Source organism: Anolis sagrei, chromosome 6 (genome assembly GCF_037176765.1).
Source record: "Anolis sagrei isolate rAnoSag1 chromosome 6, rAnoSag1.mat, whole genome shotgun sequence".
NCBI lineage: Eukaryota > Metazoa > Chordata > Lepidosauria > Squamata > Dactyloidae > Anolis > Anolis sagrei.
This window is the reverse complement of record NC_090026.1, coordinates 16,989,762-17,015,410: the sequence shown is the minus strand read 5'-3', so window position 1 is coordinate 17,015,410 and position 25,649 is coordinate 16,989,762. Positions and strand designations below refer to the sequence as shown.

At 41.9% G+C, this 25,649-nt stretch overlaps 2 protein-coding genes across 6 annotated transcripts in view; one reads left to right on the top strand and one right to left on the bottom strand.

The window, feature by feature from the left end:
- Positions 1–162: 162 nt before the first annotated feature.
- INO80E (INO80 complex subunit E) lies at positions 163–21,244 on the top strand. 2 transcript variants are annotated; one of them, XM_060780246.2, is made up of 7 exons: positions 165–380; positions 3,426–3,496; positions 4,470–4,522; positions 7,921–7,996; positions 12,896–13,010; positions 17,413–17,541; positions 20,898–21,244. In XM_060780246.2, the coding sequence occupies exons 1-7, from the start codon at positions 273–275 to the stop codon at positions 21,099–21,101; spliced, it is 756 nt and encodes a 251-aa protein (XP_060636229.1). In that variant the 5' UTR covers positions 165–272; the 3' UTR covers positions 21,102–21,244. The 2 variants fall into 2 exon arrangements, with proteins under 2 accessions (XP_060636230.1, XP_060636229.1); XM_060780247.2 differs by lacking the exon at positions 17,413–17,541 and having other exon boundaries at positions 163–380.
- DOC2A (double C2 domain alpha) overlaps positions 21,150–25,649 on the bottom strand; it is an 84,783-nt gene continuing 80,283 nt past the window's right edge. For all 4 annotated transcript variants that reach the window (XM_060780245.2, XM_067469833.1, XM_060780243.2 and 1 more), the window contains exon 11: positions 21,150–25,601. In XM_060780245.2, the coding sequence (XP_060636228.1) occupies positions 25,462–25,601 (140 nt within the window). In that variant the 3' untranslated portion in view covers positions 21,150–25,461. The remainder of the gene's footprint in view (positions 25,602–25,649) is intronic.

The following is a 25,649-nucleotide window of genomic DNA, read 5'->3' as shown; positions in this document are numbered from 1 at the left end:
CTTCAAAGACCAATAGGAGAGGCCTGTGGGGGAAGCTGACTAATGGGAAAGGCCTGTGGGGGAAGCCAGCCAATGAGAGCGCGTTCAGGGTATACCTCTCCCTGCTTTTAGGCCTTTGGAAATCAAAATACTCCAAGAACCGGAAGTTTTGATATTGCGTCACTTCCTGTTACAGGCCAGTTGCATGTCGGGAGTCGTAGTCTTGCGCCTCCTCAACCTCCTCCTTCTCCTCCTCCTCTCTGAGGCCTAATGGGGAGTGTAGTCCGGGCTGAATGCTCTCCCCAGCAGGCATGAACGGGGCAGGGGAGCCGGAGCCCGGCGGAGGGGGCTACAAGCGGCGCTACCGGGCCCTGAAGCGGAGGCTCAAGTTCCTGATCTACGTAAGAGGAAGGAGGGGAAGGAGAGGAGGGAACGCAGGCTTCAGGAGGGGAGCTAGGCCTCATTTGAGCTGCCAGGGCTCCATGCTGTGGAGTCCTGGGAGTTGTAGTTTGGCAGAGAAGGATCTAGAGCAGGCATAGGCCAGCTTGGGCCCTCCAGGTGTTTTGGACTTCAACTCCCACAATTCCTAACAGCCGGTAGGCTGTTAGGAATTGTGGGAGTTGAAGTCCAAAACACCTGGAGGGCCCAAGCTGGCCTATGCCTGCTCTGTAGCCTATTAAAATTGCAACTCCCCCTTTCATGATTACTTTTATTATTATCTCACTGTACTATTATTAACGTTATGGACTTTTAACTCCTGATTTGGGCCCTCCAGGTGTTTTGGACTTCAACTCCCACAATTTAGGAATTGTGGGAGTTGAAGTCCAAAACACCTGGAGGGGCCAAGTTTGCCCATGCCTGCTCTGTAGCCTAGCAAAGCTACAATTCACCCTTTCATGATTACTTTTTAATTATTTCTCTTTACTAATTATTAATGCTAATGCCTTAAATTCCTAACTTGGGCTGTTAGAAATTGTGGGAGTTAAAGTCCAAAACACTTGGAGGACTGAAGTTTCCCATGCCTGCTCTGTAGCCTAGCAAAACTACAACTCCCCCTTTTATGACTACTTTTATCATTTTCTCACTTTACTAATTATTAACATTAAGGCCTTTAATTCAATATATATGCGCAAGCGATGTTAGAGAAAAGACCATGGTCTGCACTTAAACACAATCAGCACTGACAAAATTACCATCTGTCAGCTGCAAAAGGCCACCCTACTGGGATCTACATGCATTATTCGTTGATACATCACACAGTCCTAGACCCTTGGGAAGTGTCCGACATGTCATCCAATACAACAGCCAGCATAGCGATCTTGTTTGCTGAAAGTGAAAAACAGATATATATTTTTAAAATAAGAGATAATAATAATAACAATTTATTATTAACTTCTCCTGATTGGCTCGAGGCAGATTATAAAACATAGGAACATAAAATATATACAATAAATTACATTGATAAATACACCAAAATTTTAAAAAACCACAGATACAGAATTGACATATAATGGCAATAGAATGTAAATCAAAACCCATGAATGAAAATTGCCTGGATCGGCATGCCAGAAGAGATGGGTCTTCAATTGCGTTTTAAATTCCGACAGTTCATTTAGCTATGGGCTCTCTTCTGGCAGATCATTCCACAAGGTCCTCTGGGTGACAATCATCAGTCAGGTTCTGTCAGGCTAGAGTAGCCACCCCCAGAGGGGTGTTTGGGGCAGATTGTACAAGAGAAGACGATCTTGCAGGTAACCAGAACCCAAATCATGTAGGGCTTTACTCTCCCCAGAAACTAATTGGAAGTCAGTGGAGTCATTTTAATATGGGTGTAATATGCTCACTCCTGGATGTTTCTGTAACCAGACTGGTTGCCATGTTTTGTATTAATTGAAGTTGCCAAACTTGGTACAGAGGTAGCCCAATGTACAGTGCATTGCAGAAGTCCAACCACGAGGTTACCAGCATGTACTCCACCATCTTTAGGTCCTCAGATTCAGCCGAAGCTGATAATAAACACTCCTGACCATTGCATCTACATGGGCTGACGTTTGGAGAGATGAATCCAAGTTGTGGACACAGTCTTTCAGGGGGAGTGTAATCTCATCCAGAACTGCATGACACACCTCCATCCCCAGATTTATTTATTTATCATATCTGGAGTGCACCAAGGGTACTGTGGTAATGTATTTAAAAAAAACACAAAGTTTTAAAAGAACTTGGCATTATATTAAATGTCTTTCGATCAGTAGCTGGCCACTTGGAGTGCCTCTGGTGTTGCTATAAGAAGTAGGATCCTTGATGGCAAGCACATCTGTTTTGCCTGGATTCAGTTTCAGTTTGTTTTTCCTCATCAGACCCATTATGTCCTTCAGGCACTAATTCAAAGGAGATACACTATCTTTTGCTAGAGCTGTCTTGGCATGAAGAAATATATTTCAGACATTTATAGCATGACTCTTATGGCCAACTTCCCCTGGAGGATATTCTTGGGCCAGAAGTCCTTTGTTTCAATAGGGTTGGCAATTATCCATGGTTCTGGGTATGTTAAAAATCATAAAGGATGACACATAACAACAACAGCAACGTTATTCTTATATCCCACTACCATCTCCTCGGAGGGACTTACAGACCTAAAGTGCCTAAAAACAAACCATAAGAATGAGTACAATATAAAATACAATAAAATAAAACATATGCACATATAAAAACTCAGATTCAGTTGGACTGCGGTCCTCTAACCATGGCGGTAAATTACTGTAAACATGGCCAAGCTGTAAACATTAGGAATAAACTAAGTGCCATATATTGTAATATTTATAAAATGCATCATGTTACAGTTACATGAAACATCAGCATATGTTTTTAAATAAAAACTGCCTTCCACTGAGCACTTGGAAATTGATCTTGCTTTCCCCCTGTGGTATGGATAAAGTGACACAGACTGATTGAGCCATATCTAGGAGTCTTAATACATCACAGGCTGAATGTGAGGCCCCTTCAACACTGTCATATAAAATCCAGATTATCTGCTTTGAACTGGATTATATGACAGCGTAGACTCATATAATCCAGTTCAAAGCAGATAATCTGGATTATCTGCTTTGATAATCTTGATTATTTGGTAGTGTATAAGGGGTCTGAGTCATCAGTGTGATGTGGCAGCTAAAAAGCTAATGTGATTCTAGGCTGCATCAATAGAAATATTGTCTAGTAACAGTACTACTCTGTTCTTTTTTGGTCAGATATCACCTGGAATAACAGTCTGTGAAATAACTGATAATTTGTTGCCCTAATGACTCTCTAAAACTGCTCCCTAAGGCTGTTTCCTCATGCCGATGGCTAACCCTAAGACAAGAACCAACTGGAGAAGAGGTTAAAAGGCATGGCCCTTTTGACATAAGCAGTTTCCTGGCTCATTTCGTGCTGTGCTCTATTCTTCTCAGGAACAAGAATGTTTTCAAGAAGAACTGAGGAAAGCTCAGCGAAAACTCTTGAAAGTTTCACGAGATAAAAGGTGAGCTAACAAGTTGGGGCAATGGATGGAAAGAATGTTAAAATGGGGATAGCTGTAGGCTTGGGAAGATATGGGGCTAGTATATGAAAATGAAGACAGGGTACGGGTTCTCGTTTTGTTTCTGTTAGTCTCTTGGGTCCTTAACCCTTGCATGGTGGAGGAAATTCAACAGGCGAAGTTCTCCTCTGGCAGAAAAGGACATCTGCAAACTCGAGACTGAAATGTCACATTGAGAAGGGGGAAAGCTTGTTTTCTAGTGCTCTAGAGACTAGGACACAAAGCAGTGGATTTGTGGGTCCTTCCACACAGCCCTATATCCCAGAATATCAAGGCAGAAAATCCCTGAATATGAACTGTGTTATCTGAATCCACACTCCAATAATGTGAGATTTTCTGCCTTGATATTCTGGGATATAGGGCTGTGTGGAAGGGCCCCAAGTTGCAATAAAAGAGATTCCACCTAAACATTAGGAATATTTCCTGATGGTAAGGTCTGATTGTAGGCTATGAGGCCTTGGAGCATGGTGGAGTCTCCTTCTCTGGAGGTTTTTAAGCAGAGGCTGGATGGCCATCTGTTGGGAGTGCTTTGATTGCATGTTTCTGCTTGGTAGGTGGCTGAACTGGATAGTCCTTGGGTCTCTTCCAGCTCTATGATTCTAAATACTTAAAGCTGTAACTCACTAACTGGTAGGAGCTGGAATGAGGGTAGTATTGGATTTGGAAGAAAGGTTTAATTTCTGTCAAACACCACTTATAGTTCCTTAGCAAAATCTATTTTTTATACCAGGACAAAGTAATAATATACAATAAGAAGGGTTTTTAAAAAGAGGCTCAGTGTGGGCATCTCATTGCTGAGTTACATTAATGGCACAAGCCCAGAGCAAGCCTGAAGCCTTGATTGTTCCCTGTCAGGAAAAATACTGGTTCTAAGTTGATGTCACTTCCTCGCCTTCTGCCCATTTCCTCTTTCCAGTTTTCTACTTGATCGCCTTCTCCAGTATGAAAATGTGGATGAAGACTCATCAGGTAAATTCAAAGCTTACAAAACTTCCTTCCAATTGGGCGCTATATGGCAGTGAGGGTGGTCTCCATAGAATTAAAATATAGAAATCTGACAACATTGAATTGACAACATGAAATGAAAATTTGCTAATAATGAAACAATAATGTATAGTCAAAGAAGAAAACAAACAAACAAAAAGATAAGGACTGATTCCAAATACAGAACATAGTGCTTCTATATTTATCTTGCCTTTATGGCTTTGTATAGTAAGGTTATTTTTAACTGAACATATGGCTTCATAGTATATTGTGACTTTTAAACTGCTGTGATGCACAGGCACCAGTAGTGTGAAATACACACTTTTATATAACTTAAATAAATTAATCCAGGTTCTCACAGAAGACATATTTATCCATAAACTTACGTATAACTTCAATAAGTACTGAGTAATTAACATTTATTGTTTGCTTAGTAGAAGAGCAAGGAAATGAGTAATAGGTCAATAAAACATCTCAGCAACATAGTAAGCACATAAAACTAGGATCCTAGAAATATAGTTGCCCAGAAAATTGATTAGGTAAGTCATACTGTGAAATTGATTGACATGATAACAGATATTTATATGTATTTATTAATGTATATATATTTTATAATAAGTTCATTGTTTAGTAGTTTGAGCTAGGACTCTGGGAGAGACTGATATGAATCCCTTCCGGAATCTTATGCAGGTCAAACTCTCAGCCTTGGAGGAATGGTTGAATATATGTTGCCAAGAAAACCCTAGCATAAATTGGAGTTGACTCGTAGGCACTTAACAACAAACCAAAATGAATCATTTTAGATGTTTCAGCTTCAGCGATGCTTGGATTGAAGCTAACAAGCAGCATCATTAGCATGGTATTTAAAGAGAGAGTGATATTATCCTCTAAATTAAGGTCAGGAGGTGCCAAGGTTTTAAGTCTGTAAATGCAAATGTTCCTTCGGATTTGAAGAAATGTTGAGTCAGAGGTAGCATCGCTGTTGGAAATGTTGCCTTGTTTGGAAGGCTGTTCTCCTCATAATTAAAATGCCTTATGAGTTGTTCCACCTTTTTGTTGATGATTGCTATTTATGGCTCATGCAAAGATCAGCGGTAGTTTTTCTGACGTATTGTATCCGATGTACTGGCATTCAGTGCGACACACAACATTGCCTGGCTCTTGTTGCTGCCTGCGTTCACATGTCTCAGCTGCTTCTACAACCATGTTTTAATATGATTCAGTTAAGGGTGGGTGCTGCCCTTTTAAGATTTTTGTTGTATACAGATCTGAAAAACCAACACTTGTGATTCAGGGTTTTCAGATACTCTTTTGATTCCAGTTCAGACTAGGATTCATGTGAATATTCAGACACATGATTCTTATAAATACCTGCTACAGATTCCTTACTTAATTCATATATAGCAGGATATCCCTCCATCCTTCCCTCCTTCCTCGTGATCTTATCTGTAGAAAGAATGTAATACATATTTAGGGAAGCTTTCCTCAAGCTTTCAGTGACGTTTTGAACTACCATCTCTCAAGATTTCACTATGTAACGCGATTTTTGTTCCTGGGTTAGAAATGTCTTTTCCTAATTAGTTCTATCATATAAACATGGAAAAAGTTGATTAAACTGCAAAAACTTTGTTTTTGCAGGACATCCTGCAGCACATTTTACTATAGTTTTTCAATGAATATCTCATAGTAAAGGTAAAGATTTCCCTTTGACATGAAGTCTAGTTGTGTCTGACTCTGGGGGGTGGTGCTCATCTCAATTTCTAAGCCGAAGAGCCGGTGTTGTCCATAGACACCTCCAAGGTCATATGGCTGGAATGACTGTACGGAGTGCCTTTTCTTTCCCGATAAAAGTGGTACTTATTGATCTACTCACATTTCATGTTTTCAAACTGCTAGGTTGGCAGAAGCTGGGCCTAACAGTGGGAGCTCACCCCACTTCCAGATTCGAACCACCAACCTTCCGGTCAGCAAGTTCAGCAGCTCAGCGGTTTAATCCACTATGCCACCAGGGGGCCCATATCTCCTAGAGACTCAACCAATTCAACATAGTTTGTGGCAGCCACAAAAATGAAGTTTCAGGAGTATAAAAACTACCTTCAAAATAAGTGCCACACAATTAAACAGGAAATAACATACAAACAAGGAAAAGAAAAAAAGTTGTTACATGGGCATGGTAGTCCAATGCATCTTAGAGGGGCAGGGGGACCATGTTGGGGAAAAATGTGACTTATAGGATGTGGACTACATGTGGCCCATGGATCCCACTTTTATGTCTTCTGAAATAATCAGTATGACTTTTGGACATTTTCCCCTAAACCAAAGTGTGAGCAATGCAAAACATAAAGTTGACTGGAAAACATGGAAGGACTCACACAGAAGAGTCAGTAGGATGTAGGAAGACTCATATTTCATATTTCAACAAGACAGCTGAGTTCAGATTCTACTCTGCCTTGAGGCCTTAAATCTTTTCCACTCATGACCCCTTTCCGCCCAAGTAATTTTTACATGATCCTGGATATATACATATACCCAGGGCTTAACACAGTGGGTTAAACCGCTAAGCTGCAGAAAATCCTGCCAATGTTGGCAGTTCAAGCCCAGGTCAAGATGAGCGCCCATCGTCAGCCCCAGCTCCTGCGCACATGGCAGATCAAAATCAGAATTGTGAGTAGATAAATAAGTGCCGCTTTAAGTGGGGAGGTAATAAAGGTGCCCATAAGGACATGCCGGCGATTCGATTGGGAGGATTTCTATGGACAACAAAAGCTCCTTGACATGGAAGATGGAGTGACAGCACCCCACCCCCCCATGGCCGGAGTTGAGCACAGCCTCCAGATGCCAGAAATGGAAAAAGATGTGAAAAGTCTTACCTCCGTATTGTCTGTCAATTGTGTAATGGCATTGAATGTTTGCCCTATATGTGTTCTGTAATCTGCCCTGAGTCTCCTTGGGGAGATAGAGCAAAACAAGTATATTATTATTATTATTATTATTATTATTATTATTATTATATAAAATAGGCATAAAATCAAACATAAATCAGCACTTGCAGTGTTTATAGTCGACTCTACAGAAGATGCTTTAGCTGTACTTCACAAAAAGGAACATCAGCATGTTCAGCAAGCTTTTCAAATACTGATTTGTTATCAGTAAAAGTTTGATTTTTATATTATTTTAAGTCGCTATATACCTGTGCTCATGTAAAGATTTCTTGGGCCAAAAGGGTTCCTGAGTGGGAAAGTTTAAGAAACCCTGCACTGGGCCATTGCCACATGCTGTGTCTGAGTCTAACCTGCATATGTGATATTTCCTTGGGAAAAATGCTTCTATTTTGCACATATGGTGCTGTCCTGCATTGACTAGTTCCTTTTTCTCCATTTCAGACTCGGAAGCAACAGCCTCCTCCGACAATAGTGATGGGGACATACCTAAGGGTGCCGAGCCACAGTCTTTAAAAAGGTGAGTGTCTCGGGCAGTGTGTTGTAGCAGCTTGAGTGTTGGACTATGATTCTGGAGACCATAGTTGTAATCTCCAATTAGCCACTAAAACTCACTGGCTGACTCTGTCATATTATTAGCCTCAAAGGAGGAACAAATTTTAAAGGACAAATATCCACTGCTACAATGATAGCTAAAGGTAAAGGTTTTCCCCTGACATTAAGTCCAGTTGTATCCGACTCTGACGGTTGGTTCTAAGTCGAAGTGCCGGCATTGCCTATAGGCACCTCCAAGGTCATATGGCCAGCATGACTGCATGGAGTCACGTTACCTTCCTGCCGGAGCGGTAGCTATTGATCTTGTACTCACATTTGTATGTTTTCGAACTGTTAGGCTGGCAGAAGCTGGGGCTAACAGCGGGAGCTCACCCTGCTGCCCAGATTGGTCAGCAAGTTCAGCAGCTCAGCAGTTTAATTCACTGTGCCACCGGGGGCTCCATCTACTGCAAAAATAGAAAGATGTTAAATGTCATTAAACATATTACATACAGTGAATCCGTGTGGATTCCAAACAGGCTGTTACAATTCACAATCAGACTGTTACATTCACAGTGTGATACCTAGTTGTTACATACACAATAAATACATTTTCTTATTTCTTCCTGAAAGATAAATTCTTTCCCAATACACAGCTGGTTTCGACTCCAGCACTGAGTCTTTATTTGGTGGTTGGGTCTGTAAATGTTATGTAGCATTAATATAAATTTACAAAGTGTCTTCTAAATTCATAAAATTAACTAGTATTGTTCGTATTACTTAATCTTATCAGTTATCATGGAATCATAGAGTTGGAAGAGACCTCGCAGGCCATCCAGTCGAACCCCATTCTGCCAGGAAGCAGGAAAATCACATTCAAAGCACCCCTGACAGATAGTCATCCAGCCTCTGTTTAAAAGCCTCCAAAGAAGGAGTTTCCACCTCACTCCAGGGCAGAGAGTTCCACTGCTGAACAGCTCTCACAGCTCTCATGCTCTCAACAGCTCTCACAGCTCTCATGTTCAGGTGGAATGTCCTTTCCTGTAGTTTGAAGCCATTGTTCCATTGCGTCCTAGTCTCCAGGGCAGCAGAAAACAAGCTTGCTCCCTCCCCTATGACTTCCCCTCACATATGACTTCCCTCCCCTATGACTTCCCCTCACATGACTCATCATGTCTCCTCTCAGCCTTCTCTTCTGCAGGCTAAACATGCCCAGCTCTTTCCGCCACTCCTCATAGGGTTTGTTCATTTGAATCGCCCTCCTCTGGACACATTCCAGCTTGTCAACATCTCCCTTCAATTGTGGTGCCTAGAATTAGACACAGTATGATTCCAGGTGTTGTTTGACCAAGGCAGAATAGAGGGGTAGCATGACTTCCCTGGATCTAGACACTAGATTCCTATTTATGCAGGGCAAAATCTCATTGGCTTTTTTTTTGCCACTGCTTGACGTTGTTGGCTCATGTTTAACTTGTTCCCCACGAGGACTCCAAGATCTTTTTCACACGTAGTTCTGTTGTGTCAGCCATCGCCCCCCATTCTATATCTTTGAATTTCTTTTTTTGTTGTTGTCTAAGTGGTGTATCCTGCATTTGTCCCTGTTGGACTTCATTTTGATTGTTTGGGCCAATCATCTCTCTAATTGGAGTCCCCAGTGGCGCAGTGGGTTAAAGGACTGAAGACTGACAGGTCACAAGTTCGAATCCGGGGAGAGGCGAATGAGCTCCCTCTATCAGCTCCAGCTCCTCATGCGGGGACATGAGAGAAGTCTCCCACAAGGATGATAAAAAAAAATCAAATCATCCGGGCGTCCTCTAGGCAACGTCCTTGCAAACGGCCAGTTTTCTTATACCAGAAGCGACTTGCAGTTTCTCAAGTCACTCCTGACATGATTAAAAAAAAATCTGTGAAGATTGTTTTGAATTAATTCAACAATGGAAGAATGTAGTTAGTTATCTGTAATATTTTTCATAGATAGTGTGGAACAAATCTTGCCAGGAAAGGCCCATGAGAGGGTTAGGGCTGCTGTAACTCAGAGGGGATGGAAATGGGTTCACAGGTGGAGTGATATCTCCTATCCTTTTTCCTTGGAGGTACATTGTCTGATGGCCTCCAACACTTTTCCCTTTCTATTCAGTAAGTGGTAACAGCAGCAAGAGCCCCTCCTGTGACTTGACAGCGAGACATCACCCCTGCTGCCACCATGTGTCTGAACTGAACTAATAGATCCCAGAGGCACTGTTGTATAATACAAAAGCAGTTGATTAAACAGAAGTTCAACATATAATTAAAGTTTACATATTTAAACATATCTTAAGGGACCAGACACCGGAATATTAGGTCTGCCATGTGCCTCTTGATTCAGTCATGCAGTTTGCTGGAGAGATCGGAAACAGTGGAGATAGATTTGGGGCCTTTCTGTTTTTGATCAAAGGAGTTACCCTCATATCAAGCACACATCAGCTGAGCTGCTTTGGTCAGGAGTCAAGAGACACTGTTTATGGATTCCTTTGAGTGAATGTTTCATTTTGGTGCAATAAGGTTACAATAGTTCTCACATGAAAAGTTGCAACCAAAGTTCAAATGGGAAACAATGAACAAAGTTATGTGAGCTTTAGTTGCAATCTGGAAAATACTGTTTTGTTCTTGAGTGATTACATTGTATAGATGGCAGGAGGCTGAAAACTGCTAGCATCTTGTGGATATGTTAATCCAAAGCTCAGGTTTATTCTTGGGAAAACTGACTGTGAAGGCAGGCTGCAGGAAGGATTACTGAACCAAGATGGATACAGTCTGGTTCATTTCATAAGATAGGATTGTACTATTATCATTATGTTTGGTTTACTGCTTTTTTTGGTATTTTATTTATTGTAGTCATATGTTCTGTGTTTTACTGTGATGTTGTTTATTTTATTGTAACTTGTATCTTATTTTATTGTAATTTGTTGTTTGGGCTTGGCCTCATGTAAGCTGCCCCGAGTCCCCGTTGGGGAGATGGTGGCAGGGTATAAATAATGATGATGATAATGATGATGATTATTATTCTAAATCCAAATTGAAATCCACTTTACTAACACTTTCCAAATCTTGTTATAATCTTAGCTGAACCTGTCCTGAGTCCAGCTAAGACCCCGTCTCACCCACTGACTAACTCTAAGTATGACAGGCCCATCTCTTTCACTCTACCCCCCCCCCCCCCCCATTATATCCCATTCAAATTTCCAGTCAACCCAGTCATTTACAGAATTTCATATTTCCTCATTCCGAATAGATCACTTACCACATTTGTTGTACATCACTTCCATAACCATAGTAAAGGTAAAGGTTTCCCCTTGCACTAACTCTAGTTGTGTCCAACTCTGGGGATGGTGCTTATCTCTACTTTTAAGCCAAAGAGCCGGTGTTGTCTGTTGACGCCTCATAGAATCATAGAATCATAGAATCAAAGAGTTGGAAGAGACCTCATGGGCCATCCAGTCCAACCCCCTGCCAAGAAGCATTCAAATCACCCCTGACAGATGGCCATCCAGCCTCTGCTTAAAAGCTTCCAAAGAAGGAGCCTCCACCACACTCCGGGGCAGAGAGTTCCACTGCTGAACGGCTCTCACAGTCAGGAAGTTCTTCCTAATGTTCAGATGGAATCTCCTCTCTTGTAGTTTGAAGCCATTGTTCCGCGTCCTAGTCTCCAAGGAAGCAGAAAACAAGCTTGCTCCCTCCTCCCTGTGGCTTCCTCTCACATATTTATACATGGCTATCATATCTCCTCTCAGCCTTCTCTTCTTCAGGCTAAACATGCCCAGTTCCCTAAGCCGCTCCTCATAGGGCTTGTTCTCCAGACCCTTGATCATTTTAGTCGCCCTCCTCTGGACACATTCCAGCTTGTCAATATCTCTCTTGAATTGTGGTGCCCAGAATTGGACACAATACTCCAGATGTGGTCTAACCAAAGCAGAATAGAGGGGTAGCATTACTTCCTTAGATCTAGACACTATGCTCCTATTGATGCAGGCCAAAATCCCATTGGCTTTTTTTGCCGCCACATCACATTGTTGGCTCATGTTTAACTTGTTGTCCACGAGGACTCCAAGATCTTTTTCACACGTACTGCTCTCGAGCCAGGCGTCACCCATTCTGTATCTTTGCATTTCATTTTTTCTGCCATGCTAGCCTCCAAGGTCATGTGGCTAGCATAACTGCATGGAGCGCCATTACCTTCCCACCGGAGTGGTACCTATTGATCTACTCACATTTTCATGTTTTCAAACTGCTAGGTTGGCAGAAACTGGGGCTATCAGCAGGAGCTCACCCCACTACCTGGATTCGAACTGTCGACCTTTCGGCCAGCAAGTTCAGCAACTAAGTGGTTTAATCCACTTTACCTCAATTTTCTAATATTTTTAACCCAAGTCCAGAACATCACAGCTGCTACTGACTACATGCTAAACTGTCTGTTAATTTGAATTAATCCCAAAGCAGGACACAATTCTGTCTGTCTTTCCCGACCATGATGGTTAAGAGGCACAAAGGAACTTCCACTATTTCTTCTGGTATGGCAAGCGTGCCTGGCATTTCAGACAGTGTTGCAGGTTAGCTCCTGCCTTTCTTCATTGACTGCTGTCTTAGACCAGTGGGAGTTGCAGTCCAGTGGGGATTGGAGGTCTAGATATTCCTCATCAACTGCTGGCTTGGCAGAACCATTTCATACATGTAGCACAGAGCAATTTGTCTTAGAAGTACAGAAGATTGCTTCTCATGCATTTATTGAAATAGATCCATCTGGTTTTGTTAGTACTGTGGGTCCACCAAGACAGGGGGACCCGCTACCCATCGTGGTTGTCTTTGCTGGAGAAAATTTCATCCATAGTATTCCTCTTTCTGTCCACAGGAAGCGAAGTCCTCAGCTGGGTACTGCCTCTTCGCCATCTTCAGGGCTTTCCCTCCAGCCGACCTCAGGCTTTGGACTTCCAGCCTCAGGGACGCCTTCTCCCTACTTGACCTCAGTGAGTAACTTTGCCTCCTTAGTGCTGATAAATAGTGTTTGAACAAGTTACTTGTGGATGACTGCTCTTTCAATCCTTCAGCCAGCCTGATCACAGGATTTGCTGGATGGCACATTCTGGAAGTTTAATATGTGAAAGAGTAACTTTCCTGAGCTCTGTTAGTAGGCCGTTGTGAAATAGACAACCCAAATCAAACATTGTGTCTCATGTTGCCAGATTCTGTATTCTCAGAAAAGGCTTTGAATATCTCTCTTCCAGAGAGAAACTGGTTTGCTAGTTTTTTGAGGTTATTTTGCTAACTAGAAATTAATTAATACATGGCAGTCAAGAGAGATGAGGAAAATATTGCCAGGAAATAATAATGTAAATAGTTGCTGCAATTCCACCTATCTGATAGATCTGTCATTGTAGAGCAGGCATGAGCAAACTTGGGCCCTCTTAAGCAGCTGAGGGGGGAAAGGAAGGGGCCAGAGGCTGTTAGGAATGGTGGGAGTTGGAGTCCAAAACACCTAGAGGGCCCAAGTGTGCCCATAACTGTTGTAGAGGGTATGGAAAAGCTACCTGTGTTTGGACTATACTCCCAAATTCCACTTGTCAGCTAGCCCAGTTGCCATGTAGCTGAAGAATTCTGGGAACTACAGTAAAAGGAAAAAAGACGAACCTTTCCCCATCCCTGCTGTTATGGAGACATGGATTCCTGTTCCCTTATTCAAAACAGCTGTCCCATCCTCTTTCCCTTTAGCCTCCTTTCCATATCATCTCCATTTCTCCTCATTGTTTTCCATCACAGCATACATATGAAATAAAATTAATTACACAACCATAAATCAGATTTTAGAATATATAGCAAGATGCGACCAATTAACCTCTTTCAAATACACAGCATTTGAAGGGTGATGATAATATATAGGCATAAGTAATACAAAGCATAAAACCGAGTCTCTTATGTCTCTTGTTCAGAGATCAGAAGATATACTTATACCTGATATTAGCATTTCACTTTAAAGCATTAATTCTCAACCTTCCTAGTGCCGCGACCCCTTAATACAGTTCATGTTGTGGTGACTCCCAACCATAAAATAATTTTCATTTCTACTTCATAACGGTAATTTTGCTGCTGTTATGAATTGTCATGTAAATATCTGATATACAGGATGTATTTTCATTCACTGGACCATATTTGGCACAGATATACAATATGACCAAATTTGAATACTGGTGGGGTTGGGGGGCGGGGTTGATTTCCTAATTATGGTAGTTGCTGGAATTTATAGTTCACCTACAATCAAAGATCATTCCAAACTCCACCAATGATGGAATTGAACCAAACTTAGCACACAGAACTCCCATGACCAAGAGAAAATATTGGAAGGGTTTGGAGGGCATTGACCTTGAGTTTTGGAGTTGTAGTTCACCTATATTCAGAGAGCACTGTGGACTCAATGAAGGATCTGGACCAAACTTGGCATGAATTTTCAATATATCTAATTGTGAACACTAGTGGAGTTTGGGGAAAATAGACCATGAGATTTGGGAATTGTAGTTTCTGGAATTTACAACTCACCCACAATCAAAGAGCATTCTGAACTCCACCAATGATGGAATCGAACCAATCTTGGCACACAGAACTCACATGACCAACAGAAAATACTGGAAAGGTTTGGTGGGCATTAGGCTTGTGTTTTGGAGTTGTACTTCACCTATATTCAGAAAGCACTGTGGACTCAATAATGGATCTGGACGAAACTTGGCACAAATACTCAATATGTCCAAAAGTGAACACTGGTGGAGTTTGGGGAAAATAGATCTTGACATTTGGGAGTTGTAGTTATTGGGATTTATAATTAACCTACAGTCAACGAGTACTCTGAACCCAGTCCACAATGGATCTGCACTAAACTTGGCATCTACAAAGCCAACATTGAATACTGGTGGGGTTGGAGGAGGGCTGTTTTTGAATTCTAGGAGTTGTAGATCACCAACATCAAAAAGGAAGAGAAGGACAGGCGGAGAGATCTTCAGCCTTCTCTGCCAAAAGGGTTCCTAAGACCATGAGAAATATGTGTTATCTGATGGTCTTTGGCAGCCCCTCCGAAACCCCCCACCTTGCAACCCCCCCAGGGGTCTTAATCCCCAGGTTGAGAGACACTGCTTTAAAGGTTGCCTATATGAAAGATGTTAGTGGGCTGCACTTCTCTATGTATTCTAAAATCCAATTTATGCTTGTGTGTTAATTTTATTTCATATGTATATGCACTGCATACATTATAGTTTACAACCTCTGTATCTGCGAGGGATCTATTCCTGAACTTAATGTGGAAACAGGAAATTGTAGATAATGGCAAACTCTAGTGAAATGAATGGCTTCTGTTGGAAATTACCATAAAATCATATTGGAGGACCTAAAATTTCCTAGAAGGGGTATCATCTTTAGAAATTTGCCAATGTGGTTCCATGGTAAGTTTTGGCAGAACTCTATCATAGAAATATCTGGAAAACCTAGAAGAGTCCAACAGAGAACAGGTAGTAAAACCACCGATGGTGCTCCTGTGGCTACAGAAGTGGTTCTGTAGTTACATTGACTGCTCAGCTGAAAAGGGAGAACATTCTGGATGAGGACCGTTACCTTGAAAGCCTGAGCTTCTGTTGAAAAGCAGTCAAGCAAAGCAATTAGAGAGCTGGAGCATCTCAGCTGTCAAGAAACATAAAAATTTCAGACATTTTAATTTAGAGGAGAAAGAGACCACAGAATACACAATGGCAGTTTATTAAATTATGCATGGGATGGAGAAAATACAGGGAAATTGCGTATGTGTTTTTCCCCCCTTGGCTATTGCATAATAAAAGAACTTGGGGAGGTCACCTGATGAAATTGATCCGAGGAAGTAGAAAAGAAAGCGCTATTCCACAAAATGTGTAATTGGGTATGTGATTTGTTGCTGTATGTAATGGCTGTGAATTTAGATGGCTTTGAAGGAGGATTGGTCAGATTAACAGACAAAAGATCTTCCAAATTCTATTAACCAAAGCTTGGTGAAATATTTTTTTAGATCTGCAATTCCCAGAAGCACATGTGGTTTTCTGATGGAGAAATTCCTTTACTTCTAGTTCAAAAAAAATAACTTTTCCAAACTCTACTGTCAGCTGTGTTGTCAAAGGCTTTCATGGCCAGAGACACTGGGTTGCTGTGAGTTTTCTGGACTGTATAGCCATGTTCCAGAAGCATTATCTCCTGATGTTTCACCCTCATCTATGGCAGGCATCCTCAGAGGTTTTGTGACATCGGTTGGAAACTAAAATCAGGACAGTATATAAAGAGCAACACTCAAAAACAGGGGAATTCCAGAAAATAATCAATCAGGGCTAGTTAACACCTCCCAACAAAGGATCCTCCAGCCAGCGGACAGCCAGGCTTTGAAGCTACAAGGTCATTAAATGCTAATCAAGGTGGCCAATTGCAATATTTACACTTTCCTCAAGCAGAGAAGAGTTCTTTCTCCCACCCTAGACATTCATTTGCCTAGTTTCCAACAGATCTCACAAAACCTCTGAGGATGCCTGCCATAGATGTGGGCAAAATGTCAGGAGGGAATCACCACACAGCCCAGAAAACTCACAGCAACCTTTGCTGCCAGCTGTTATCAGTACGTGGGGGCTCGGGTTCAGGAGCACTATACTGGTAAACACCAGTTGTGAAGACAACATTGGGCAGGAGAACTCTTGCTTTCTTGTCCTTTTTATGGGCTTCCCAGAACCATCAAATTGGTCATTGTAGGAAAACAGGGCATTTGATTAAAACAGGAGTGGGAATCAAGTGTCCATTCATTGGATTAGATGCATCATGGTTATATCTACACTGTAAATTTAATGCACTTTGATGCTGCTTTAACTGCCATGGCTCAGTGCTATGAAAACCAGGGAACTGTAATTTTATAAGGTGTTTAGCCTTCTCTGCCAGAGACTATTGGAGCCTCGCTAAACTATAACTCCCTTGATTCCATAGCATTGAGCCAGGGCAGTTAAAGTGGTGTCAAGCTGTAGATGCATGCCATGAGTCAACAGGGATGTTTTTGGGACCTTATCGATCTCAGCAGCCTCAAGGGCATGTTAGATGGCAATTGCCATCATGACCATGCTGGTTTGCAATTGTGGGTATTGTAATCTCACACATCTGGAGGGTGCTACATGGGTGAATGGTGCGGGTGCTACATGGGGGAATAGTAACACTGGAGCGTGGAGCCTGATTAAGGTGACAGAAGTACCAAATATATTTATATGTGTAGCAGTTTCTTCAGTTTTTGCAATTCTGCCTCCCCCCTTTTCTGGGGCTTGCATGCTCATCATTCATACTTTGATTTCTTCTTCCATCTTTTCCTTCCCACCATTCCTCTGCTCAAACCAGCTGGCCTCACCCCCTTATGCTCCCTTTCCCTCCGACTACCTGGCTCTAGGGCCTGAGCCTGGCCCTCCCCAACCTGATGCCAACGCCACCCGTTCTGCCCGGCGGCCCCCACGGCCCCGCAAGCTCAAGGTACCAGCAGGAGGATGTGTCTGTGTTTGTGTATCTGTATGTGTGTGGGAGAGAGATCTGTCTCCATTTCAGAAAATGGAGTTAAATTGAATATCTTGACATCTGAACTATATAGTACAGAATTCAGTTTGTGAGTGAAGTTCAGTGGTCATGCTTTGTTATAGTTTGATGGGAGAAGAAGAACATATAATTTGGAATAAAGATCAATAAATATGTGCTAAATTACGTAGCATTGATGGTAAGACTTGTTGTGCTCATTGATCTCTTTGCTCATCGATTTCATTGAACATGGAAGAATAGGACCATAGAGAACAGTAGTCCCCAGGTGTTTTGGCCTACAACTCCCAAAAATCCTAATAGTTGGTAAACTGGCTGGGATCTCTGGGAGTTGTAGGCCAAAACATCTGGGGACCCACAGGTTGAGAACTACTGTCATAGAAACATCCTGTGCCAAGCTGCAGCCAGTCAGACATATTGGACTGTGACTCCCATTATCCCCAATTTTTGGAGGTGATGGAGTTTATAGTCCAAAGCATCTGAAAGGTGTTTAGATGGGGAAGAATAGAATAGGTACATCCTCAAACTTGCCTCTATACCTGTATATATACAAATAGTATTCCTCCTGGTGGCGCAGCAAGTTAACCCGCTGAGCTGCTGAACTTGCTGACTGAAAAGTTGGCAGTTTGACTTTGGGGAGCGGGGTGGGCTCCTGCTGTTAGGCCCAGCTTCTGCCAACCTAGCAGCATGCAAATGTGAGTAGATCAATAGGCACCGCATCTGCAGGAAGGTAATGGTGCTCCATGCAGTCATACCAGCCACATGACCTTGGAGGTGTCTATGGACAGTGCCAGCTCTTCAACTTAGAAATTGAGATGAGCACCACCCTCCAGAGTCGGACTCAACTAGACTTAATGTTAGGGGAAATATTTACTTGTGCATGCTAGTATTCCATTTAGATAGATAGTTTTGGTTAAGAATGCATCTGTTTTATATTTTGGCATATTCAGTATGAGAAGGGTGGGATATAAATGCTGTAAATAAATAAATAAATACGTAAAGGCACCAGGTCCTGTCTGATCTTAGAAACTAAGTAGGGCCAGCCCTGGTTAGTACTTGGATAGGAGACCACCAATGAATAACAGGCTTTGTAGGTGATACTTCTGATAAAGGAATGGCAAAACCACCTTTTCATAGTAAATCTAAGCAACCTCTGTGAAATTCATGTGGTTGCCATAAATCATCCGGCAACTTGAAAGCACATGCACATGGGTGTGTATGTATTAGTTCCTTCTATACTGCTACTGGTGGGTTTTCTCCTTGGCCACTGTGCAAGCAGACTGTTGGACTAGACTGACATGGTCTGATCCGACATGGCTGTACTTGTACTCTTAAGGTTCTGCTTTCATTGATTTCTGTCTAGGGAACCCTGAAAGTGTTCCATGTTTGGGTTCCTTTCAGTGAGTATTCTACGGGGAAATCCTAATTTTTATTACTGAATCTGATGGTTCTTTTATTGTTTTGTGGGATTGAATAACTCCAAATACTGAGCTGTCATTTTTAACCCACAAAAGAAGATTTAGAGGTGTTTGAGAAGAAAAAATATGTTATATACTCCTGGATGGGACTAATGCTATGCACGATGCTGTAGTGCCTCTTGTACAGTTTTGGATATCTCACTCATCCTGATTTCCTATCTGTTTGCACCCCTACTGAGATAAAAATTGGGTGTTTCGCTGCTGAAACTGTGGAAATTTTTAGATGAGAAATCAATAATTTTGATGGGTGAAAATATCTACAGCACTACTCTATAGGCAGAGAGACTATTCTTTGTTTGTACTACAGCTGGCATAATCCACCAGACAGCAAGATCACTTGCAATGAATATTTATTGTATGAGGAAGCAAACTTCACATTTGCAAGTTTGACTTCTGTGTATTTGATTAAAATGTTCTCTCTGAGAATCTGTAAGTCCCCTAGTCCAATGTTATATTCAGGTTCCAGCAGAAGTTGACCATAGAGTAGTGTCGGAGGACCTACAAATTCTTAGAGGTGTCCTCTCAGATTAAAAAGCAATACTTTTAATCATGGTTTTCACTTTTATGGGGGTCCTGTGGCGCTAACCCTGTCAAATGTGGAGGAATGTACAACTCTCAAGAAATGTTCTTTCACTTTGAGGAGATCTTAAGGAGACACCATATTTCACTACGAAATAGTCACATCTTTTGCTGGAAGAAAAGATATATACGTGATTGTTACACAAAGAAAAATATATCTTTTCTTTGCATATCAGTGTATTCCTGGAAGACGAACTGCATACATACTAGCTAGTTTGGGAAGAATGCAGGCTTCCCACATCAAATGCCTTACTGTACCCATGACAGCTTCACAGAACCATAGAATTGGAAGAGACCACCTGGACCATCCAGTCCAACCCTCTTCCATGTAGGAAAAGCACAATCAAAGCACCCCTTGCAGATGGACATCCAGCCTCTGTTTAAAAGCCTGAGCCGAGCGCTTGCTCCCCTTGCAGCTATGGCTCTTCACTGGGCCAGGCTTTAGCACAGTTGGCAGTTCGAAGCTCAGGTTAGGGTGAGGACCCAACCTTCAGCCCAGCTTACTGTCCACCTAAGCAGTTCGAAAACAGTTGTGAGCTGTGAGTAGAGAAATTAGACACCATTTAAGTAAGGTGGTATTTTACGACACTATAAAGGATATACCAGAAAATGCCAATGATGAAAGGAAGGAGGAAGTCTATGATCCTCTTCATCATAGAGGATGGACGACAGCACCCTCTTGGCCGGAATTGAGCACAACCTTCAGGACGCCGAAGTTCAGAAAAATGCTGACATTATACCTCTATCTGTTGTCTGTCCTGCCTGTTTAATGGCATTGAACGTTTGCCCTTTTACATGTTCTGTGACCCACCCTGAGTCCCCTTCGGGGTGAGATGGGTAGAATATAAGTGCTGTAAATAAATTTATGAGTCTGAAGGCTGGTATTGTCACTGTCTTCAGCACAGGATGCACAGGCACAAACCTATCATTGGTACAGAAAACCATGTGATGAGGAAAGTTTGGATTCTTCCCACGCCAGCTAGACTGTATACAGTTTATCTGCAGGCCATACATTGGTATGGCTTGCAAGGTGTGATAAGTACATGAGGAAAGGAAAAGAAAACCCAATTTTGGGACCCAAAAGAGGTGGTGCAACTATTATGCGATGTAATAGCATACTTTGCTTCTCCACAAGTGGAGTGGGGGACTGTGATCAGGGGAAGTGTGGGGCCAAGAAAGGAAAGAATTTTGGGGCTCTGCGTCCCACCTATGTTTTTTTTTGTCCTCTCTTCCCACCTGCAGCTCCCAATGCCTCCCGCCTCCCACTCGGACTGTTCGCCAGTTGTTGTGGGCTTACCCTTCCCTTCACCCCGAGGGACCCCTAAACTCCCGCCACCCACCATCCTCAGCACGGTGCCCCATCAGATGTTCAGCGACACAGGGGAGGGGAGCGGAGAAGACCCCCTCGATGGCGATGATGAATTGGTAATCGACATTCCCGAGTGATGGTGCAAAGCAGAGCACCTTGCTCAAAGGACCCAGGCTTCCCCGTAGTGTGTGAAGGGGATTGCGCCCCACCATTTTATTTTGTTTTGTTTACAGACTCCAAAAATCATGCAAGTCAATAAATGGGATCTCTTTGTTTTGTATATATGTATATATAAAAAATTCCGGTTGCAGTTTCTATATTCCCCACTTCCCCTTCCTCAAACCCCAATCCTATCTCTTCCCTCTACACTTAAACCCTGTAAGCCCTTAGAAAAGTTTGCCTCAGAGTGAGACAAGAGGTTTTTCCACTCTTTCTCATCTTTTACTAATGAAGAGAAATTCATCTGAGAAGAGTATATCCTTTCACAAGATGGGCTGAATTTCTCCACGTTTCTTCTTTTTCTAACCAAAGAAGGGGGAAAAATCCTTTAAAAGGGAAGGAATTCTGAAAAAGTGCTTGAAATCTCCTGAGCCGGAAAAAAGGGAGCAAACCTCTTTAAGAAGCAGGAAAGAGTTTTTCACTGCTTGTGTAAACATTTGAAGACTTAAGTGCTTCCAAAAATATCTGGTGGAGAAGATTATCCATCAGACTCTAGATGGGGATACTTTTTATATAAAATGGAAATATCCCCATATTTTTAAGTTGTATGTATTTTACTAAACCGTTCCTAGTAGGCACCGAATCTTGCTACTTACGGCAGTATTTTTATTGTTAGTAGGAGTATTTTTGCTACAGATGTTTGTAAGTGGTGATGGGATACCTACCAAGAAACCATGTTGGCAGGGAACATACAGTTTTTAGAAACTGGGAAAAGCATGCTATGTTTTTATATTCAGGTGAGAGTAGATTTAAGAGAAATTAAAATCTATATGACAGCTTATAAGCATAGAAGGAAAACTCTGCCTCTCTCTAAAATATATATCTTATATATTAATGGTTTTTTTCACTTTGGTACTGCATTTTGCTTAGTTAAATAGTGAGGAAAAATGGATGCCTCTCCAGAGAGAGATGAAGATGTTTCAGTACCAGAGGCAGAAAACTCAAATGGTGCCTGTTCGCCACATAGTGGTATAATAATAATAATAATAATAATAATAATAATAATAATAAGCTAAATGCATGATAGCTACTGCCTTGAATTTTACCACCAGCACCCTTCAAACTGGCTACTTCTAGGCCTGTAAACACAAGACGGATGACCATTGGCCGATCCTGCTTTCCTGACTGATGCCCAGAAATTGCACTATTTGTCAGGTTAATCTCCGAAATAAGGCATTGCTAAAGGCACAATTGCAAATCATTCCAATAAGGAAGGACAATGGGAGAAACGTACAAAAGTCATTGTGAGACTGCATCCAAAGGATGAGAAACAAAAAGGAATGCGCACAATATTTTAAAGGTATGTTTAAAAGGATTTTCCCAGGTTTGTGGGAACAAAGTCAAGAAATCTGTAACTTAGAATGTGCTAAGGCTGTCTTTTAAGAGCAAGGAAAATAGATTTTTGAGTATGTTTGAAGGCCGAGAATACTAAAGAATACAATAGGCCTGCTACTCAGTATGGATGGTAAAGTGTTCAATCGGTTTTAAAAGCAATGCAGAACTGCTCAAAATGTGTGTTACCTTCACCTTTCCCCCAAAAGGATTGCATGCAACCTTGGATTAATGGTATTAGTTCACAAGAAGTCAGGACTGTGGTTTGAGATTGGTAAAGAATCGCTTCAGAAATAGGCACCTTAAATGAGTTTAGCTCTCCAATGTCAGAGGAAAATCAATCTAGGAATTCTCCTGTTGTGCTTTCACAATGTATCCCTATATAAATGCATTCAATCCCCAGACAATGACTAGAGTACCACAGGTCTGGAGATAAGTTAAAAAACTGACTGTTCACAGTCATTAGAAGTGGAAGATCTAGGACACTACAGTCTGCTTATAGTAACCAGTCAGAAGAAAAATACAAAAAAAAAAAAAAAAGGTAGGAAGATGTTTACAACCTGACAATGGGACAGTGTTAAGTAGAATCAGGAGATTAAATAAGATTTATTCTTGACAGGCTTAAATTCTTAAGACGATTGGGTTACGAGCTTCACAAATTGTGGGAATGATAGAGATGCAATTTATCTTGATTTCAGCCAAAACACCTGATAAAAGCCCCCCATGAAAGTTTGATCAGCCAAGTAGTTAAGTGAGGCCTAGAGGACGATATTTGCAGCTGTATTTGAAAACTATGTTAGCAAAGTTCCTCCCATTATTCCTTATTAAACTGGATGGGGAGTTTGAGAGAGGAAATAAAAGTCCTGCAGTAAAGAAGCAAAAAAGCAGATTTACAGACTGAGGAATAGCTGGCTTGGCGGCAGTAGGTGTAAAAAGGATCTTGGGACTGTAGTCAGTCAAAGCCAAGGCAGCAGTGCAATACAGCTGCGATAAAACCTAATGTGATTTTGGCTGCTTTAATAGAACTATCATCCCAAGTTATAAGGTGTAATAGCTCCATTTCATTGTGTGCTAGCGCAACCTCATTCGGAGCCCTGTGCCTTCTTCTGACTGCCACAATTAAAAAAAATAAGATTTTTTTTGTGTGTGTGTCAGGAGCAACGTGAGAAGTCGCTTCTAGTGTGAGAGAATTGGCCATCTGCAAGGATGTTGCCCAGGGGACACCCTGATGTTTTGATGTTTTACCATCCTTGTGGGAAGCTTCTCTCATGTCCCTGCATGGGGAGCTGGAGCTGACAGATGGAGCTCATCCTCATTTCCCAGAGTCGAACCTCTGACCTGTCGGTTTTCAGTCATGCCAGCACAAGGGTTTAACCCATTGCACCACCAGGGGCTCCAAAGAAATAGATAAATTGGGATAGGTACAATGAAGGGCAAAAGATGTGGAAAAGTAAGTGCTATGAGGAAGAAGTGAAGTAATGGTTTCGCTCAGAAAAGACAAGACTAGGTGCAGGGAAGGTCATGACAGCATATTTCGAAAATCCAAAGGGCTTTCAGAAAGAAGAGGGCAAATACTTTGTACTCCAGAGGATGCAACTCGATCTAATGAGGTTAAGCTATGGGAGGATAGAGTTAAGTTGAGCATAACGAGAAGAACATTCTTGATGGAAAGAGCAGTTTAGCGACTGAGCCAATTATTGAGACTTGTAGCAGTTCTCTCCCATCGGTGGAGTTCTCCAAGCAGAGATGAAGCAACTACCCATTCAGGATATTTTAGGTCTAGGTCCCTGAAATAGAGAGTTTAGATTCAAATGGCCCATGAAAATGCTTCTATAGAACCTGCATTGAATTTTGAAGAAACTATGCAAATATGAAAAAACATATGGCACAAGCCCTGGCATAGGGGGGCAAAATCTGCTGATCTGCCTCATCAATTAGTTTGAGAAGCATTTGGTCTACATGACCCCTTCCCACTCTACAGTTCAATGAAATCCTGAATTCCTCTATATCAAGAAGAAAGGTGAACTGGGCCTTGCATGTTTTTTGTAAAATCTGGAAGTAGTCAGCGTTTCTGAAAGAGACGGAAGGAAAGCCAGAGGTGGCTCATTAAGGGCACAATATTTTTTCTCCTCACTCTGTATGCAGGAAGGGAGGCTGCGGAGGGTCTCTCTCTCTGTCCTTAAAAGTCAGCGGTTATGAGCAGTCGAGCTAATATGCCTCTTAACAAGCTGAGTTACGAGGAAGAAATGTGCCAGATGGAAGCCCCTTTAATCTACCCAGGAAGCCAAGAGAGTATGGACACTCTTTTTAATGGTTCAGAAGTGCAAATTGCATATGTCATTCCAGGTTACGAAGAGCAGGGGAAGATGTTGGTATGGAAACAAGGAGAAAAGAAGTTTTGGACCTTGGGAAGAAATTATGTTAGAGAACGTGGGCTTTAAAGTGCATTTCATTTCTTGCGTTTGCCTGTTTTAAAAACCCATGCTGTAGGTTTGTCTGCCAGAAGCTGTTTTGTTTTGTTTTTTTCTTAATTCAAAAGGTTGATATCAAAAGCTGTATTTTATATCCACGGGCAATTTGGGAAAAAAGAGATTTTCTGGGAGTTCAGGGAAAAATAGCTGGGTGTTGTAAACTTTCATTGATTTGGATTTTGACTTTTAAAAAGTGGCACAATCTTTCTTATTAGCCTCCTCTTTTCCCTCCATTGTTCTCCCTATGTATAATCTCCCCCCTCAAACCTCATAATCCCTCATTGCCTTAGCACAGCAGACCCGAAGAGGGGACAGCCCTTCCCTAGAGCATAATATAAATGGACACCAACAACAAGTAATTTTGAAAACGTGCAAACGTCCTCGTGCAAAGGAGGGGCCCTTGGTGCTGTGCCTCTCCTCCTTGTTTTTTGTTTTTTTGGCAGGCAGGATGGGAAGATGCAGTTCTTTAGGCGTCTCAAGGACCGAAAGCAGAGGATTCTGGGAGCTCGTTGGTGAGTGTGTGCCAGTGCTCAAGGCGGCAGTCAGGGGTCTGAACGCATGAGAGCCAATGCTGTCGGCATTCTCCTGTGGCCCCTAGACCAAGGGTCACCCCACCTGCAATGGAAAGTTTAAAAGGTTTTTAGGTTTCCAGACATCTGCTCA

Excerpts from the sequence above, each read along its gene's own strand:
- INO80E (XM_060780246.2), top strand. The coding sequence starts at position 273 with ATGCTCTCCCCAGCAGGCATGAACGGGGCAGGGGAGCCGGAGCCCGGC. Across the intron at positions 381-3,425 it reads GGCTCAAGTTCCTGATCTAC|GAACAAGAATGTTTTCAAGA; the intron begins GTAAGAGGAAGG and ends TATTCTTCTCAG. Across the intron at positions 7,997-12,895 it reads GAGCCACAGTCTTTAAAAAG|GAAGCGAAGTCCTCAGCTGG; the intron begins GTGAGTGTCTCG and ends TTCTGTCCACAG.